This window comes from Castor canadensis, chromosome 4 (assembly GCF_047511655.1).
Source record: "Castor canadensis chromosome 4, mCasCan1.hap1v2, whole genome shotgun sequence".
NCBI classification, from domain to species: domain Eukaryota; kingdom Metazoa; phylum Chordata; class Mammalia; order Rodentia; family Castoridae; genus Castor; species Castor canadensis.
Window position 1 is genome coordinate 124896923 of NC_133389.1, and position 19720 is coordinate 124916642.

Here is a 19720-nt window from a genome sequence, read left to right on the forward strand (position 1 = left end):
AAAGGTTCTAAGGATTGCAGTCCAGGCCAACTTGGGTGTAAAAGGCTAGGGGCCTGGCTCAAGTGGTAGAGTGCCTATCTGGCAAGCATTAGGCTCTGAGTTCCATCCCAGTACTACAAAAAAGGCAGTGCAAAATTGTGTATATTTAAGACCTCATTTATTTATTCATACACATATATTAAAGATATATATACAATTGTGCCTTTTAGACTTGCTTTGACTATCTGGAAGAACACAAAAATCTTAACAAATACTACTTAATGCTGAGGAGACACAGGTGAAAAGAAGTTTTCATTAAATAGTTTCTAATCCTTTTTAAATGTAGTGATTACCTATGCCAATATATCCTTGAGGTATTAAGAACTGGCTTAAATGTCATTTTATAGATGAGTTTAACCATTTTTCTACTTTCATATTTAGGTTGTTTCTAATTATCTGTAACAATAAAAGTATGGGAATATTCCTATAACTTAATGATCCTTTCCTGAATCAGTTATCATTGTGGGTTGTAGTATGGCAGTTTAAAAACCTCTATCATATTTCTTCTACCTTTAGTAGCTGGCATTTTTCTATAAATAAAAAGTTTAACTCATCATCTAGGGATGAACTATAATTCCTTTTAAAAGGGATAAAATACTCTCTTTAACAATATGCTGAACAAGGAATTGGTCTGATAGTTACTTTCAACACGCATAAACACAAAAGACTTAATGGATTTTTGTTTTTTGGGACAGAGTATTACTATGTAGCCCAGGTTTGACCTGGAACTTGCTATCCTGCCTCCGCCTCCCAAGTGCTGGGATTATAGGAGTGTACCACTACACTTGGCAATTTATGGGTTTTTATTTTAATAATATTATATATTTATAATCATTATTCTTAGTAATGCTGAAATTGATCCAACAATGGCCAATAAGAGTTCCATTTTAACAAAGTTCAGTAGTCTTGGAGAGTTTCTTTCTTTCTGGAACAATAACTTGTCCCAGGCTTTCCTTTTACTTTCCTTGTCCTAGATCTGACAAGGAGCTTAGTAGGAACATCAGCAGAGACTTTCAGTTCCCTAGGATTGCTGTAATATCACAACCTTGCTAACTTTAAACAACAGAAATGTATTCTCTCACAGCTGTGGAAGGTAGAAGTCCAAAATCCAGCTGTTGGCAGAGCTATTCTCATTCTGAAAGCTCTAGAAAAGAACGCTTCCTTTCCCTTTCTAGCATCTCATGGTTGCTGGCAGTCCTTAGTCCAATCTGCTTCTCTCTTTATGTGGCCTTCTCTCTGTGTCTTCAAATCTCTCTCCTAATGACATCAGTCACTGAATTTAGGGGCTACCTTTATCCTATATGACATCATTTTAACATGATTATACCTACAAAAACCCTATTACCAAATAAAGTTATTCATAGGTACTATATGTCAGGACTTCAACATTTCTTTTGTGAAGGATACATTTAACCCACAACAGAGACCAGGATCCAGCTGCATTCATTACAATTGGATGTCCTTTCATTAAATAATTGGAAAATACTAAATTTATAAGTTCATTTATTTCTACATTTAACCATTCTTTTTTCACTTTGTATTTCTTTTCACTCACACCAAACTTCTTGATTCCCAATAAAACTTTATCCTTGCCGGGCATCAGTGGCTCATGCCTGTTATCCTAGCTATTCCAGAGGCAGAGATCAGGAGGATTGCAGTTTGAAGCCAGCAAGAGCAAATAGTTCTCGGGACCCTATCTTGAAAAAAACCCTTCACAAAAAAGGGCTGGTGGAGTGGCTCAAGGTATAGGCTCTAAGATCAAACTCCAGTACTGAAAAAAAAGATATATATATATCCTAAAATGTGTGTGTGTGTGTATTTGATAGTCTTAAAATTGTAATACCAGTGTTACTATTAATAATGAAAGCATAGAGTAAAGGTTCAGATTTCTCTTCAGTTCCCTTTTCTTCTTAGTATTCAACCCAGACATGGGAGGCAGAAGTAGGATCTAGACCAAAACAGACCGTATCTCAAGAAGTAATCCAGCTGTGGTGGTTCGTAACTGTAATCGTGGCAGAGGTAGGAGAATCATGGCCCAAGGCCAGCACCTGGTAAAAACAAGACCTTACCTGAAAAATAAACTAGAGCAAAAAGGTCTGGAGTATGGCTTGTCCTGAGTTCAAGCTGCAGAACCAAAAAAACAAAACAAAACAAAAAACAGGTAGTTTGTTTGAAGGTAATTTAAAGTAAGTTTTATATAGAATTGTGTTACCAATTTGATGCAATTAGGTTAATTTGTTTCCATTTTCAGGTTTACATTTTTCTCTTCTGAATTTATTCTTGAAGTTATGAAGTGTTTAATAGTTGAAGGATTAAAACTACATAAAAATATACTCTCTGAGAAATTTTACTTCCCAGCCTGTTGTCTGGAAGTAAAAAAAAAGCCTGTTTTACTTCCTTCCTCTGTCTCATCCTTCAAAGGTAAATATTATTTTGGCCAGGAATGGTGGGTCACATCTATAATCCCAGCTACAGATCGGGAGGATCACATTTCAAGGCCACCTGGGCAAAAAGTAGTGAGACTCCCATCTCAATAAAACAAGCTAGGTGTAGTGGTACACGCCTGTAATCGCAGCTATGTAGGAAGGAGGATTGCAGTCCCAGGCTGAGCCTAGGTATAAAGCAAGACACTATCTGAAAAATAACTAAAACTAAAAGGGATAGGGTGTGGTTCAAATTGCCTAGCAAGTGCAAGTATACTTCATTGTCTTTTTCTTACTCTGTTCTGTACCTTGTTAACTTAACACATATTTAAAAATTTTCAATAAACATTTACATAGCAGAAGAAATACATAAGGTTACTTATTCCCTACATTTTAAATTTTAGAAAAAGCCTATTATACACTTTCCTTTATAAACAATATGGGAATCATTTTGTGTACTTTATGTTAAAACTCTCCTTTGAAGGATTATTGATATTTCACAGACTCAGAGTATTCTGATTAAGCCAGACCTGGTAGCACATGTCTATAATCCCAGATCAGGAAACATGCAGGAAGATCCAGAGTTTGAGGCCAGCCTGGCCTACCTTAATCATAATTGTTACTTTCTTTTTAATGTTTTTCTTTTCACACTGCCCCCTGACATCCTGGTAAAAATCTTGACCAGACCCTTCTGAGAATTTTGTCATCACCTATTCTCTGAAAACTTCTATGCCTTTTAAATGGAGAATAGCATCAATGATCAAAATTTGGGCTCTTGGAGGATTAGCAAGGCTCATCAGAGTTATGGTAAGCAGAGACTTGCTACATTTGTGCCATTTTCAACAACTGCTAGGAAAAGGACTTCTTTTTGTCTTTTTTTGGTGGTACTTGGGCTTGAGCTGAGAGCCTCACACTTGCTAGGCAGGCATTCTGCCACTTGAGCCACATCCCCAACCCTTTTGTTATAGTTATTTTTTGGATAGGGTGTGGAAGTTTTTGACTGGGGCAGAACTGAGATCCTTCTACCACACCTAATCAATGGCTATCCAAAAGGAATTGGGATCTAAAGCTGCACAACCTTTTACTTAGACATTTAAGACTAGATATGTAATGCTGTACTTACAGCTGATCAGCTGATCTCAGGAGGGAGAGATCAGGAGGATCGTGTTTTGAAGCCAATACCCGGCAAATAGCTTTTGAGACCCTATCTTGAAGAAAACCCATCACAAAACTAGGGCTGGTAGAGTGGCTCAAGTGGTAAGAGCACCTGCCCAGCAAGCGTGAGGTCCTGAGTTCAAACTCCAGTGCCACCAAAAAACAAAATAAAACTGATCAAAGAGGAAGACTAAAAAGCACCAGCAAATTTCTTCTTTGATGTCTATCTCCAAAAGAGACTGACATCTGTCAACCTCAAAGTTAACTTGTCTGATGATAATACTAGTAGTAGTGGTGGTCACCCTTTAATGAAACCTCCCTTGTTAGTAAGCTATATCCTAAGAGGTTGCATTTCTTATGACTAACGTGCCTTCTACACAACTAGCCATGTACAAGACAGATTTGGTAAAGTTAGCTGCATATACTTGTTAGCATACAACACAGAAAATCTCACATTCAAGGGGATTATTAGACCTAATTATCTGTTAAGATTGTTATGGGAATTGAGCATTATATCTAACTTAGAGTTTTCTACATAGAGATGTTTATATTAAATGACTTCTTCCCCCCAACCATAAGCACCTTCAGCTCACCTTTTATCTCTGCTCACCTGCAAACCACATATACCCTGCAAAACCTATGTCTTGAAAGTCAACTTTAGCCTAATATTTGTTTCCTACTAGATTTTTCTTTTTTTTTAATTTTTATTTTTTTATTATTCATATTTGCATACAATGCTTGGGTCATTTTTCCCCCCTGCCTCCACCCCATCCCTTACCACCCACTCCGCCCCCTCCCTCTCCCCCCATCCCCTTGCTACCCAGCAGAAACTATTTTGCCCTTATCTCTAATTTTGTTGAAGAGAGAGTATAAGCAATAATAGGAAGGAACAAGGGTTTTTGCTAGTTGAGATAAGGATAGCTATACAGGGAGTTGACTCACATTGATTTCCTGTGCATGTGTGTTACCTTCTAGGTTAATTCTTTTTGATCTAACCTTTTCTCTAGTTCCTGGTCCCCTTCTCCTATTGTCCTCAGTTGCTTTTAAGGTATCTGCTTTGGTTTCTCTGCATTGAGGGCAACAAATGCTAGCTAATTTTTTAGGTGTCTTACCTATACTCATATCTCCCTTGTATGCACTCGCTTTTATCTTGTGACCAAAGTTCAATCCCCTTGTTGTGTTTGCCCTTGATCTAATATCCGCATATGAGGGAGAACATACAATTTTTGGTCTTTTGGCCCAGGCTAACCTCACTCAGAATGATGTTCTCCAATTCCATCCATTTACCAGTGAATGATAACATTTTGTTCTTCTTCATGGCTGCATAAAATTCCATTGTGTATAGATACCACATTTTCTTGATCCATTTGTCAGTAGTGGGGCATCTTGGCTGTTTCCATAACTTGGCTATTGTGATTGTGAATAGTGCTGCAATAAACATGGGTGTGCAGGTGCCTCTGGAGTAACAGTCTTTTGGGCATATCCCCAAGAGTGGTATTGCTGGATCAAATGGTAGATCGATGTCCAGCTTTTTAAGTAGCCTCCAAATTTTTTTCCAGAATGGTTGTACTAGTTTACATTCCCACCAACAGTGTAAGAGTGTTCCTTTTTCCCCGCATCCTCGCCAACACCTGTTGTTGGTGGTGTTGCTGATGATGGCTATTCTAACAGGGGTGAGGTGGAATCTTAGCGTGGTTTTAATTTGTATTTCCTTTATTGCTAGAGATGGTGAGCATTTTTTCATGTGTTTTTTGGCCATTTGAATTTCTTCTTTTGAGAAAGTTCTGTTTAGTTCACTTGCCCATTTCTTTATTGGTTAGTTAGTTTTGGGAGAATTTAGTTTTTTAAGTTCCCTATATATTTTTCTTTCTTGATTGAGTTTTATTTCCCTTAACATAGTAATTTTTCATTAATGGAACTTTATAAAGGATGCAAGCAAAGAAGGTTGAATTCAGTTAATGAATGGTGTGAGGCCACCAGACAAGAGAAGCTAATAAATTCCTTTTGCTCATCTCTCCAGACTCACCACCACTGCTCTTTGAGGTCTCATCCCTGGAGAATGCATTTCAGATTGGAGGCCATCCTTGGCACTACATCATCACACCTAATAAGAAGAAACAGAAAGGAGTTTTCCATATTTGTGCTCTAAAAGATAATTCCTTGGTAAGTCACAAGCAATCAGACTTTTTAGTAGTAAATTTGTATTAGAAAAGTTTAATTCTCCAGACTGCGGGCGTGGCTCAAGTTGTAGAGTACTTGCCTAGCAAGCTTGAGGCCCTGAGTTTAATCCCCAATATTACTAAAAAAAATACGTTTTTAAAAAAATTCTTTACTCCCTAACAACTCTATATGCCAAAGAGTTACTTTTTAATTCCTTTGTTTTAATAATTTGTGAACAACTTAAAATAGAAAAATACAGAGACTATAGCAAACTCATGTGTAACACAGAATTTAAAAACATCTTTTGTAATGTATTATAAAGGACCATCTAGCAGCTCTTTCCTGCTATGACAAATCTTGGTTTCATTATTCACTTCCCAGCCAGGACATCCTTCGGCTACCAGCATCTGTCACATCTATTTTTCACTTTTGCATCCAGTAAAACCCTACACAATTCACCTGCTGGACATTTAGCACATATTTTTCTTATGTAAGAACTGTTATTACATATTCTTTCATATGTACACATATATAAATAAATAATGGCCTTCAATATCTATGTCAAGTATACCTATGATGATCTCTTCTATAACATTTAGTCAAATATGTATTCCAACATATTCATAAATAATTGCCGAACCTAGAAGTTAAATGATTTGGATAGAGCCAATGAAGTCAATATATCCTCGTCAGTATTTGTTCCCAGTGCTCCTTTGGATAAGGTGAAACATTTGTGTATACATGTGGTCACATATGACGCAGTTTCTTTAATTTTAGTATCTAAATATACTACAGTGAAACAAATGTCTTTGGCCTTAAATGCTAAACAGTATTAGACCATTTTCTCAGATGTGAGGATTAATATTTGACTTATCCAAGTTGATTATGTGACCTGTGTCAGAGACTTTAGGTTTGGTTACATGTTTATGTGTGTGCTACCCACTCTTCTGATTGACATGTGGCTGGTGATAAGGAAGTAAGTAGGATGTTGTAAGGAATTGCGTGTACATAATTATAGAAATTTCATGGACTTTAGAGTCAGATCTGCAATTTAGTAGGTTCAAGACCTTGGGCAAATGATTTACTCTCTTTTGTATTAGTCTCCTCAGCCATAAAATGGGATTAACATCTGCTTTGAGTATTATTAAGATAAAATGAAATAGTGATCATAAAACATCTCCTGCAATCCTTAAAGGAAAGTACATGCTTAAGATATGGTAACTTAGCGTTACTAGTATTGTGAGATACAATGCATGGTACAGAGTAAATCTATGAAATTTCTGACTTTATTTATTTTTGAAACTTCTGACTTTAAATGTTCTGAGTTTCTCAAGTTTGCATGTCCTAATTCAGCACTCAAATACATCCCAGTTCAGCTAGTGAATATTTTCTTTTTCCTGTACCTTTGATTTACTGGTACATCTGTAGTGTTAGATTTTGGAAATTATTTGATTTTCCTCCAATCTTTGTCTTCAATTTTTTTTTCAACTCAGGCAAAAAATGGAATCCAAGAAATGGAGTGTTGTTCTCTAGAATCTGACTGGATCTATTTCCATCCTGATGCTTCTGGAAGAATAATACATGTTGGCCCCAATCAAGTCAAGTGAGTAATTTCATTAGCACTTCAAAATTACAAATAGCTTTTGGTAGCATTTATTGGCATCTTTAGTTTTGCCTACTAACTATTGTAATTATGGAAATAATTAGCTAGTTGTAAGATACTTCCTCAGAGACTGACATCTAGAAAATCTGACTTTATTCTTTTAGCTTCATCATTACCATTTGTAGATATTACATATGAGTAAGTTCCTTGATAAATGATGGCGTGAATAAAAGGGAATTACAGATTGGCCTTCCTCATCAGGTCTTAATTCTCTAGGCTTAATAAGAAAGGAGATGATTTATTTGTCTTTGTTCTGAAAGACAGCCTTAACAAAAGAAAAGTAGTAGACTGCTTTATATTTTATTTTGTTTGTTTTCAGGGCATACACATCTCCTGCAAGTTGACCTCTCCTCCTTTGAAATATTTTTCACTTGGCTTCCCTGACATCACAGTTCTAAATATTTTTGTCTTTGTTCATCTGTCTTTTTTAGTAATCTTTCATGCTCTTCCTCCTCTACCTAGACTTCCACTAATTGTTGGATATCCTTTTTTTTTTTAAATTTTTATTTTATTCATATGTGCATACAATGTTTGGGTCATTTCTCCCCCCTTCCCCCACTCCCTCCCTAACCCCTCCCCGCCCCCTCCCTCTTCCTCCCCACCCCCTTGCTACCCAGCAGAAACTATTTTGCCCTTATCTCTAATTTTGTTGAAGCGAGAGTATAAGCAATAATAGGAAAGACCAAGGGCTTTTGCTAGTTGAGATAAGGATAGCTATACAGGGAGTCGATTTGCATTGATTTCCTGTGCATGTGTGTTACCTTCTAAGTTAATTCTTGAACTAACCTTTTCTCTAGTTCCTGGTCCCCTTCTCCTATTGGCCTCAATTGCTTTAAAGTATCTGTTTTAGTTTCTCTGCATTGAGGGCAACAAATGCTATCTAGGTTTTTAGGTGTCTTACCTATCCTCATACCTCCCTTCTGTGCTCTCACTTTATCATGTAATCAAAGTCCAATCCCCTTGTTGTGTTCGCCCTTCATCTAATGTCCGCATATGAGGGAGAACATACAATTTTTGGTCTTTTGGGCCAGGCTAACCTCACTCAGAATGATGTTCTCCAATTCCATCCATTTACCAGTGAATGATAACATTTCGTTCTTCTTCATGGCTGCATAAAATTCCATTGTGTATAGATACCACATTTTCTTAATATTTAGGTTGTCTTCTCTTCTCACTCAGCATTCTCTTCCTGCTTGATTCTAGTTATTCCTTTGGCTTCAAAGATAAATACTTCAAAACCTCCAAAATGTATATACCAGCCCGAATTTCTCATGTAGGCTCATGCCAGAAATTGGCTGCATTCTCTCTCTCTCTCTCTCTCTCTCACACATACATACATACATACACACACACACACACCATACATTCTGTCAATCCAATTTATTTTAAGTCTACCTATTTTTACCCTTGGCCACTGTCCTCATTTTGGTAAGACTTCAGTCATCACTAACATAGACCACAGTAATATCCAACTTACAGAACTCCTAAAATCCATTCTTGCACTCTCTATTCTTCTTAGCTGTGGAAAGGATTTTTAAAAACATTAACAAATACAAAAAAAATACATTTTTTTCTTCTTTTATTTTCCCCCAGTGACTAAAAAGTACAATAAGGTACTGGCAAATTCAATTTCTGGTGAAAACCTATTTTCTATTTTAACCTTTTCCTAGCTTCTTATTGCTCTTAGGATAAAGACCAACATAGCAAGATCTGAAAGACCTTGTTCAGATAATTTTAGTCATGCCGTCTTTTCAGACAGTTGAGGATCTGTTCCCTTTTTGGAAGTCTGTTTCCTCTACCTGTTCTCCTACCCAGTTTAAATATCACTTCTTCACAAACACCTTCCCTGAAACTCTTGCTGGATCAACTTGCCCATCATATTTTCATTATATACACTGTGTATTCTTGCTCTGTAGCATGTAGTGAAATTTTAATTAGTTTTCCATAATGACAGGAAAAAGATCTGTTTTTCTGACACCAGTAACTTTGAGTACAGTACTTGGCACAGAATAGATTCTCATTGCATATGTGTTGAATAAGAAAGGAAGTGTCTCCTTTATTTTTTATGCTTCACAATAATCAGTGCATGTCTCTCTATCTGTTACAAAGAAAATGAAAGGATTTAATGAAATAAGTTTTACTAACCTTTACAAAATTTTTTAAACTGGTTCAATTTCCATTAATCTCACTTTTAATGCTTATTACCACCCATCTTAATGTTTGTTGCCACTCTTACTAGTTTGAGTTTAGGAAAATAAGGTCCAAAGGCTAAGGATGTGGCTCAGTGATAGCAGGCACAAAGCCCTGGATTCAGTCCTTAGTACCATAAAAGAAAGAAAGAGACAGAAACAGAGAGGGAGAGAGAGAATATGTGCCCACAAAGAACATGTGTCCTTTTGCCAGGTAGACACTTTTAAATATTGGTGTTAATTAAGATAACTGAGCAATTTAAAACAGTTTCTGATTTCTTTGTCTCTGGCAACTCTGCGGTGTCCAGCTATCTCTGGCTACTTCTCCCTGCTGTTCTCTTTGCATGCATGTGAAACTTTGAGCTTTGAGAACATTGTGCTTTGGAAGCTTGTTAATGATTTGTGGGCAGATTTGTGTGGGTGGTAAATAAATTATTTTGTTTTTTCTTGCTTAATAAGCTTGAACCATCAGACCTTTTAATCCTAAGAAAAAGTATTGTTAGTTGCAGTTTTTAAATATCATCCTTATCATGAAAACTCTTAGTTTAGATTTAGTTGCTGATCCAGTCTCTCTTATAGTTAACTCTAAATGTTGTTCTTAGATATCATTTCTGTCTTCAGAGATAAAAATACAAATACCTACCATAATGTCATTGTTAGGGGTGAGACATTAGACAACTGTTGCAGGATAGAAGAGATAAAGTTCTTCAGAGCAGTTTGGAAAATGGTTTAGGTCTGAGCAAGCTGCTTCATTACCTTTTCCAGTACCACCTATTGTCATGGTTGCTGTATTTTTCTGTATAACAAAATCTAAGTTTGAAGGAGTTTATGAACTTTCAGTGATCAGATGTTAATATTGTAGTCTAATCAGGAGAAGAGGATTCAGTGTTGGTACTACAATTTTTATGAGTTTCATTTCAGTAGTTCAGCTTTGGCACTTTGATGGTGTTTTAGATCTTAGATTTTTAGAATTCTTTTTTCCTTTTCAGAGTTTTAAAGCTAAGTGAAATAGAAAATAATAGTTCTCAGCATCAGATATCTGAAGATTTTGTCATTTGGGCCAATAGGGAGAACACAGTAAGTCAGAAATACTTTAAAATCTTTTGTATATAATTGTCTTTACAGTATGCAAGTAGGTTTGCCTTTGAGTATGGCTGAAAACAACAGCACAACACTATGAAAGTTAATTATTTTGTCTACATGAGGAGCTAGTTCTAGCCCTACGTGTGTATGAGATTTAAGGAGAGTTGATTATACTGGGTATATCTTTTGCTTGTTTCCATTTTCTTTCTAGGTTTAAGGTTTTTATTGGTGAATTATCAATCTTTGGTCTAATTAGTTGTGCAAATCTAGTTGGTGTATATGTAAATGTTTAAAAGCTACATACCATAGTTTAAACCTAGTTGATAATTTTTCCTTTAGTGTATAAATTAAGACCATGAAATAAATTATGGGGAGGAAAATTTCTAAAGTCGGATCTACTTTTTATTTTCTGTACTGTACTAACCCCAGAAGGCCAAGTGAAGCAGCAAACCTATAACCTTTAATTAAATTTTGCCCATTCTGATATTTTATCCACTTAAAGCCTTTACTAAAGTTAAAGTATTTTACTAACTAAAGGAACAGAAATCTAATGTAGACTTTCCTCAGTTGGGAAAGAATTGTCAATGTTGGAGAAGGACTGGTTAGTTTTACCAAATTTGTTAATAATCATTTTGCCTTTCACTATGTATAATAGAACCTGCCCTATCTTTTTATTTCTCTCCACGTGATAGAATGAAAACTTACTCACTGTTACAGCTTCTGGACGGGTGGTAAAAAAAAGTTTTAACCTTCTGGATGACGACCCAGAACAAGAGGTATTACTTTGGCCAAAGATAACCAACCAAATCATTGTGTACTTGCATGGCAAATTTCAAATTAGTGCTTCCCAGACTCTGGAGTAGATACTGGGAGAGGATTCCTTACAGGCTGAATGTGTGTCCTATTTCAGCCAGTATAGTTCCATCATCTTCTCTTGTTGGAATAATTGGTAAGATTTTGTTTGCAGCCAGGTGCTGGTGGTTCACGCCTGTAATCCTAGCTACTTAGGAGACAGAGATCAGAAGGATTGTGGTTCAAAGCTAGTCTGGGCAAATAGTTCTCAAGACCCTATCTTGAAAAACCCTTCACAAAAATAGGGCTGGTGGAATGGCTCAAGATAAAAGCCCTGAGTTCAAGCCCCAATACTGCAAAAAAAAAAAAAAAAAGGAAAAGAAAAAAAAGATTTTGTTTGCAGAAAGACTCATAGGGCCAAAATAATTTGAAAACGTGATTAGCTTATTATTTTGTTAATGAGTGTATTTTCTAAGGAAAATTCCTTAATAGAAAATTGAGTTACTTTTTTATGGCTTTTGCCTAATTATTTTACTTACTAGGCATACATAGGTTTGTAAAGATTCATGGGCAGAAGGGCAGCATGAAAGTATAACAAAGCAGTTCAGCTTATCCTCAACTTGACATTGCTGGTCACTAAACTAGTACATTTTTATCCCTTTCCTTTAAAGAAGCATTAGACAATGCAAGTCAACTCCCTGTATAGCTTCCTTATCTCAACTAGCAAAAACCCTTGTTCCTTCCTATTATTGCTTATACTCTCTCTACATCAAAATTAGAAATAAGGGCAAAATATTTTCTGCCTGGTATCGAGGGGGTTGGGAGGAGAGGGAGAGGGTGGGGATTTAAGGGGGGAGAGGGGGGAGAAATGACCCAAACATTGTAACATTGTATGCACATGAATAAAAGAAAAAATAATAAATAAATAAAAAGAAAAAAATAAAGAAGCATTAGAAATATTATGAAATCAATTGACAGCTTATGTAAAATATATAACCATCTCATAAATACTAAATCCACTTAAACCATGTAACCTACATTGTTTGTGTGACCATATGTAAGTGGAAACATTAAAGTGGCCTTCTAAAGATAGTTTTTAAAAATCTTTTAAAATAGGTTAGATGTGGCACAGAATGTGGCAGCTGTCTAAAAACAGCATATATATGAATATATGTATTTGTGCAAGTGCTCTACCACTTGAGCCGTACGTACTTCAGTTTGTGTCTATCTTGAATGTTGATACCAGGCTTTCAGCTAAGATGTGCCTTCCTGTGGTTCATCCTGGCTGGCTGAACAATGATCTACTTCCCCTGTAAGTTCCAGGTTTTTTTCTTGGAGACAGAGTTCTGGGTTTTGGTTTTTTTTTTTTCTTTTTATCAAAGAAAACCCCTCTTGACCCAGTCCTATACTGTTAGTTGTATTTTAGTTTCTAATATTCCCCCTCAAGTGTAAATAGCCATTTTGCTTTCTTTAAAGAATGAAAAAGATTTTGTTTTGTTTTTTTTTAAAAAAAAAGGATGGCAAACAATATAAATTGTGTGTGATGAGTTATCATTCCTTTCAGAAATGACTATTTTTCTGGTGTTATAACTTTTAGAGCTCAGAGAGCAGTCTTTAAGTTTCAGATACGAACTTCATATATTTAGTCCTATCTGGGAACCCATGAACACACATGTCAGAGGTAGCAACTGGATACTTCTTTTGAGTTTGAATATGCTCTGGTTTGCTGTCATTATAGAGAATTTCAGTTATACTTTGACTGACTTGGTTGTTTGTCAAAATCTATAGGATACTACTTAGCTTTGGAAACCTGGGAATTAATATTTTATTAGGCTGATAAGTAAAGACACATTTCTATTGATTCTCTCACCCATTTATTCTTCTTTCTGCCATACTTTTATAGGTAATATAGTAGTTCAACTATCAATGTAAGAATATTTCTAACTCATTAACTGGATTTGACTCCTCTTTCTTATGCCATATTCATCTGTCTCCAAGACTTTCAAAATTGTGGACTATGAAGATGAGTTGGATTTGCTTTCTGTGGTAGCTGTGACTCAAATAGATGCTGAGGGAAAAGCTCACTTGGATTTCCACTGCAATGAATATGGAACTTTACTTAAAAGCATTCCACTAGTGGAGTCATGGGATGTGGTGAGTAAAATTACTGGGATACAAGGTTGTAAGAGTTTTCTTTATGAGTGCCATTTATTAGAACATGTTCACATCAGTCCATTCTCACCTGTGCCAATAACCACATGAAAGAAGTTATTATCCAGTACACAAGACAAAATGAGTACTTCTTCAGCCTTCCTCCCCTTGGTACTAGAGGGGATGCCTTCTTACTAGTGGCCTTGAAGATAAAACTTTATGCATTTTCCTGAGACATGCTATTTCCTTTCTTTGATTTTCTCCCAATTATAAGTCTATAACATTTTAAAAAGTGAAGACATAGTATAATGAATCCCCACATATCTAAGCAAGTTGGATTTCTAGGTACTGAAATATTTGCCTGCTCTTAATTATTAGAGTATATATAAGGGAACGGCAGGCATTGTATCTAGGTCTTGTTTGATCACTGTTTAACTTGAGAGGCCTAACTTGCATATGGACGCATAGTGAGATAGGTAGTAACTGTCTTGACAGTAGAATCTGGGATTTCAGACTTCTCAGACCAGAGTTCTTTTCATTCTGTTTTGTACTGTGTTTTTTCCGTTAATAATCTGCATAGCCATAAATAATGAAGAGTAAATCTATTTCTGGCACCTCTTTTGCTTCTTTGCATGTATTTGAAGATCCCTAGCACAGGTGCTATGACATTTTAGTAACAACATAAATGTATATGGTTCTGTTAAAAATAAAATCCCAAATTCCATATGACTGTGACTGTGTTTTTGTTACAGACATATAGCCATGAAGTCTACTTTGACAGAGACTTGGTGCTTCATATAGAACAGAAACCCAACAGGGTCTTCAGCTGCTATGTTTACCAGATGGTATGTGACCCTGGGGAAGAAGCAGCGATCATAAACAGAAGTTGTTCAAACGAGTAAGATAATGGTAACTTATGAGACTAAAATACACTCAGCAGCTATGTCCAGTTCTCCTTTTTAGTATCTGTGTGGCATATTCTGCAATATTTTCCAAAAAAGGTCTTATGTTAACTTTAGATGACTAAGTCTAAACTCTTTTCATAGATAATGAGAACTGCATATTGTATAAAAGTTTTTTTTGAGAATGTTGTCCCAAGAGGTCTGGCATTTTTGAGCTTTTAGCTAGATGCTAATGCAAATATAAAATGCTAGGGAGCAGAAAAGGAAAGATTAATTCTAAGTTGTTGAGGAGAGTGTCATTGATGCAGAGATTTACCATGGCACGTAAAGGATAGTATGAAAATTTGATTGGTAACACTATGAGAGAGACAAAAATGAAGATACAAAAGATACAGAGGGCTAGAGGTACAGCTCAAGTGGTAGAGCGTCTGCCTAAAGCAAAAGGTCCTAAGCTTAAACCCCAGTACCTCCAAAAAACAACCACAACAAAAAGATACAGAAAGAAATCCTATATCCTCTACCAAACTTTGCTTAAGGATGAGAAATGAGATATGTAATGTGAAAGCATACTTTTGAGCCAAAAATATGTCATCACATGGTCGTTTTTAAAAAAAATCTAATATATGTATATATGTTTTATATTTGTATATAATAACAAGAATTTGTTCTGGTTCCCAAATTGTTTTCATCCTTGATTTTATTCTATTGGCTTCATGTTCTCACTGAGTATTTATGTTTCTATTATAGACTAGTAAAGAAGATTCCATACAAACCTTAAATGAATATCTGTTAGGTAGCCTGTTTAACTCTTAATACAGATACGGATGTTGTTCTGATTCACCATTTTATTTATTTAGTGAGTCTGACTGTCTGTTTAGGAAATATTTTCATATCTATGCAAGAAGATAAAGGTACCAGGTAACCTGGCCTGTACTAGTCGGTTCCCTATAGAACAGTCAGTAAAGGAGTTATTCCTAGCATGAGAATTGCCTGATTAGCCACAGAGAGTTTTGGTTTAATTATGAAAGGAGTATTTTTTTTAGAACAGAGCTAATTATGATACTTAAACTCCAATAACACTTTTCAGAATGTTAAATAAAGGCAACCTAAGTTGAAGGAGAAAATGTTTATGCTTCCTGCCTGAGAAATCCAGTTGCTTGTAATCCACATTCAGCTTGTTTCTCTGACTCAATCTCAAAAGAATAACTAGTTAAGAGAGAGACAGAGAACAGCAGTAGAAATCATTGCTGATTCAAGTTTAGTATGGAATTAAATTTAGTTTGAAGATTAAAATCCTTCAGTTTGGGCTAGATCCCATGTTAGGAATTATGTAAATTCTGTTCAGTCATGCCCTGGCAAGTTTACAAATAGATTTCAAGTTTATTATGATCAACTTGACTAAGGATAAATGTCAAGAAATTAGTAGCAGGGTCTGTAAAATTAAAAGAAATAAAGGAAACAAACCTAAAACCATGTTTTGTACAATAGATAAAAGATTACAGGTTGAGGATCCCTTCTACAAAATGCTTAGGACACAAAAGTGTTTTAGGTTTCAAATATTTTTCTTATTTTGAATATTTCTATGCATATAATGAGATCTTGGGATGGTACCCAAGTACAAATATAATTTTTTATGTTTCCTATATGCCATATACACATAGCCTGAAGATAATTTTATATAATATTTTTAGTGTGCCCATGTTTTGACTGCATTCTTTCACATGAGGTCAGGTGTAGAATTTTCAGTTGTGTCAATACTCAAAAAATTTTAGATTTTGGAGCATTTTGGATTTTGGATTTCCAGATTAGTGATGTACAACCTGTGCTAACATCTTAGAATAAGGTGAAATATTTATATGTGGGCTAAAATTGAATCTTTCTGGATTTGATCCAATGTATAATAACCATCTGTGAAAGTAGAAGTGATTACCTCAGGAACAAGATGATAAAATTATCCTTATATGTTAAATTCTAATATTCTCATATTCCCGTTCTCATTTTATGCATATTTAATATTACTATTTAGTATCTGAAGATTTCAGAGCATTTTAGAAACATCATTATGATTACAAAGCAGTGGAGTAGTTACAGTGTGCTAGATATTGTCCAAACTTTCAGTTATACACTAGCTGCATCTCAACCATCCTGCCAAATAAATTTATATCTTGAGAAACAAATCCAATAAGAAGGGCACAATATCAGAAAAAAGAAAGTAAGCAGTGCTGTAGGGGCTCCAAGCAGTTGCTGTACAACAGCAGAGCATTTGCTTTCCATTGCAATAGTATTTCGGAACAGGGTATCTTCAGTCCTGGCAGAGATTTTTTTTTTTTTTAAGAGTTTATTCTCTTTAAGGTGATCACCTTCTTTTGGTGAAATGGTAGAAAGGAGCTCATCTACTCAGAAAGGCATTTGAGAAGTACCTGAGATATCTGGCTTTTTTGGTAGGGAAAGGGATTGGGATACTTGCTGTCTAGGTATTAAGTGACCATTTAGAACTTCTTAATGCATCTCCACTGCCAAAATCAAACTAGACCAGGGTCCAAATACCACATGAGCCAGGTGGGAAATAGACCTAGTACGAAAGACAGCAGGGAGTTACAGGCAGTGTAACAAGCAGGAGAGATACGTGCCAGCTAAAAAGATAAGCTGCAACTGCAGCTTTGGCCAGCTGTAGCAGTATATGGGAATGTGGGCTGCATGATTGTTAATAGGATGGCTGATGTTTAAAATAATGAAGATGCCGAAAGATACAGAAGATAAAAAAGAATGTAGGAAATGTAGATGTCACAAATAGCAAAAAACATACTACATGCTTCCCCAGAAGGTACAGGCTTTCCAGTGTTGTGCAACTGCTAATTCTGCCAGACTTGAGACTTTGCCATTCTATTGTAGGTAGAAGGGAGTGGTGGTTAATAGCCTTCTGCCCTAACTTACCTTCTCCACCCCTGACTGTTTTAGTGACTCTAGCTATGTGTCCACCTACTTAACAGGTGCTAATGACAGCCACAAAACATCTCCAAGTATTTAATGCAAGGCAAGTGAAGCAGGGTAGCTTTATTTCAGCAAATGCAGACATTAAGCTGAAAAGAGTGGCACTTCTGCATTTTACTCTTGTATTTTCACAATATCGATGCAGCAGTTTTATTGTTTTTTAACTTTGTACAGTATTATTTCTCTGAGAGAAAACAAGACAAATCCTCTTAGTTACTATCTGAACTAACAAATGCAATGATGGCATTGTTCTACTTAAATAAATAAAGACACTCCACATTCTTCCAACAATTGGATGTTTTATATCTTATAAATACTTCTTTTAAAAAAAAACAGAAACTTTTACAAATGAGGGAAATGAGACTTTTTGAAAGTTCATTTGTGCAAGTTTCCACAGCTAATAAGTACACAGATGAGAAACATATCTACATTTATTTGGCAAATTTATACCAAATTTTCTTGAAAACTCTCATATGTAGCATACTGACAATTATAATATTGAGTACACAAGAAAATGTTTAGTAAGTATGAGGTTTTTGTTTTCTTTTGGGGCTGAGAATTGACCCCAGGGCCTCACACATACTAGGCAAGTACTTTTTCCATGACCTGCTTCCTCACTCCCTATTGTTTTTTTTTTAGTGATTATTAACTATTCACATTTCAGACAAAGTTTGGATAAGATACAATTCACACACAACTTGACAGAAATGATGGTTCTTCATTCCATATTTAGAAGTCATTCAGAAACGATACTCATTTTGTTCAACTAAGGATCTTCCCTCCATCATTTTACTATGAAAATTTAAATATTCAGTAAAGTTGAAAGAATTTTCTAGTGAATAACCAAACACCAACCACATAGATTCAACATTTTACTGGTTTTATTACTTATATGTCTAGCATTTTAGTGCATTTCAAAATAAGTTGCAGATGTCAGCAAACTTCCCACAACACATTAGCATACATATCATAAATTTGTATTTATTTAGTTTTTAATGTTTCATTTTATATTTACATGCAATGAAATGCACAAACTTTAAAAATAAATTTGTTGAGTTTTTTGCAAATGTGTAATCTAAATAATTTTCATATTTTAGAACATAGTAATTATCCCAGAAAGTTTTCTGCTACTCCTTCCCAGTTCATCCCTACTGTTCCCCACCCCTCATGTATAACTACTGTTTTGAATCTTTGTATCCCTGATTAAAATTGCATATTCTAAAGCTTCTTGGATTCAGCATAATGATTTTGAGATTGTCTCTTGTTGTTATATGTATCACCTCTCTATTCCTTTTTTAGTGCTGAGTATTCTTTTGTGTGAATATGTCATAGCTTGTTTTTCTGTTTTTCTACTGATAGATACCTGGGCTGTTTCTGCTCTTTTTTTTTTTTAACTATTAGGAATAAAGCCACTATCGACATTGTTGAACATATTCTTTGTGAATGTATGTCTTCATTTCTCTTGGATAAATTTCTAGTGATAGAATTTTGGGTCCTCCATTAGGTGTGTGTAAACTGCCAGACCTTTTCCCAGAGGATTATACCATTTTACAAGCCAGCAACATTGTATGAAACTTCCAGTTACTCTACATTTTCTTTTGACATTTGTGGATGTTAGTCTTTCTTATGTTTGCATTTATGGTGAATGTGTAATCACTTCCAATTGAAAATTCAAATTGTTTCTATTTGGCCCATCAGCCTTCTTGTCAAGTTAACCTCAGTTATTCTTTATCACATTCTTCTCCTACATCAGGAACTGCTGAAAAATTCTTTGTGATAATAGTTAAGATAACCCGATACTCAAATTGAATTATTCTTGTTCAAACATGAAATACATTGCTCACCAAGGAGCAGAGGAGTCTCTTTTAATGGAGACTGACATTAGGGAGAAAACCTGAACTCTTAAGTACATGTTAGACTATTGTGAATGATGGAGCTAAACAAAATGGTCCTAGAAAACAGGCTACATAAATCGGTGAAATAAAAGCAAAAAATGCCTTTTTTGTTTAAAGGTTAAGAGTTTGTGTTGGTTCTAAATCAGGTGAAATTTTTCTCATAATGAAAGTATATTAAATAAGCCTTATCCTTTTCCCACTAACTATATTGTTCTAGGCTGTAAATGTTACAATACCAAATAGACTCTTAAGTTTTAGAACTGCTCAAAAGTTTAGA

At 35.4% G+C, this 19720-nt stretch overlaps 1 protein-coding gene across 3 annotated transcripts in view; it reads left to right on the top strand.

Annotated features, from left to right (window-relative positions):
- Nucleotides 1-19720, top strand: part of Dcaf17 (DDB1 and CUL4 associated factor 17) — a 71629-nt gene that overhangs the window by 19489 nt on the left and 32420 nt on the right. For 2 of the 3 annotated variants that reach the window (XM_074071083.1, XM_020183079.2), the window contains 6 exons: nucleotides 5638-5780; nucleotides 7271-7380; nucleotides 10619-10706; nucleotides 11405-11488; nucleotides 13503-13658; nucleotides 14408-14500. In XM_074071083.1, coding sequence (XP_073927184.1) covers nucleotides 5638-5780; nucleotides 7271-7380; nucleotides 10619-10706; nucleotides 11405-11488; nucleotides 13503-13658; nucleotides 14408-14500 — 674 coding nt within the window. Of the gene's footprint in view, nucleotides 1-5637; nucleotides 5781-7270; nucleotides 7381-10618; nucleotides 10707-11404; nucleotides 11489-13502; nucleotides 13659-14407; nucleotides 14501-19720 lie in introns of those variants that run through there. The other variant, XR_012447251.1, reaches the window with a different exon arrangement.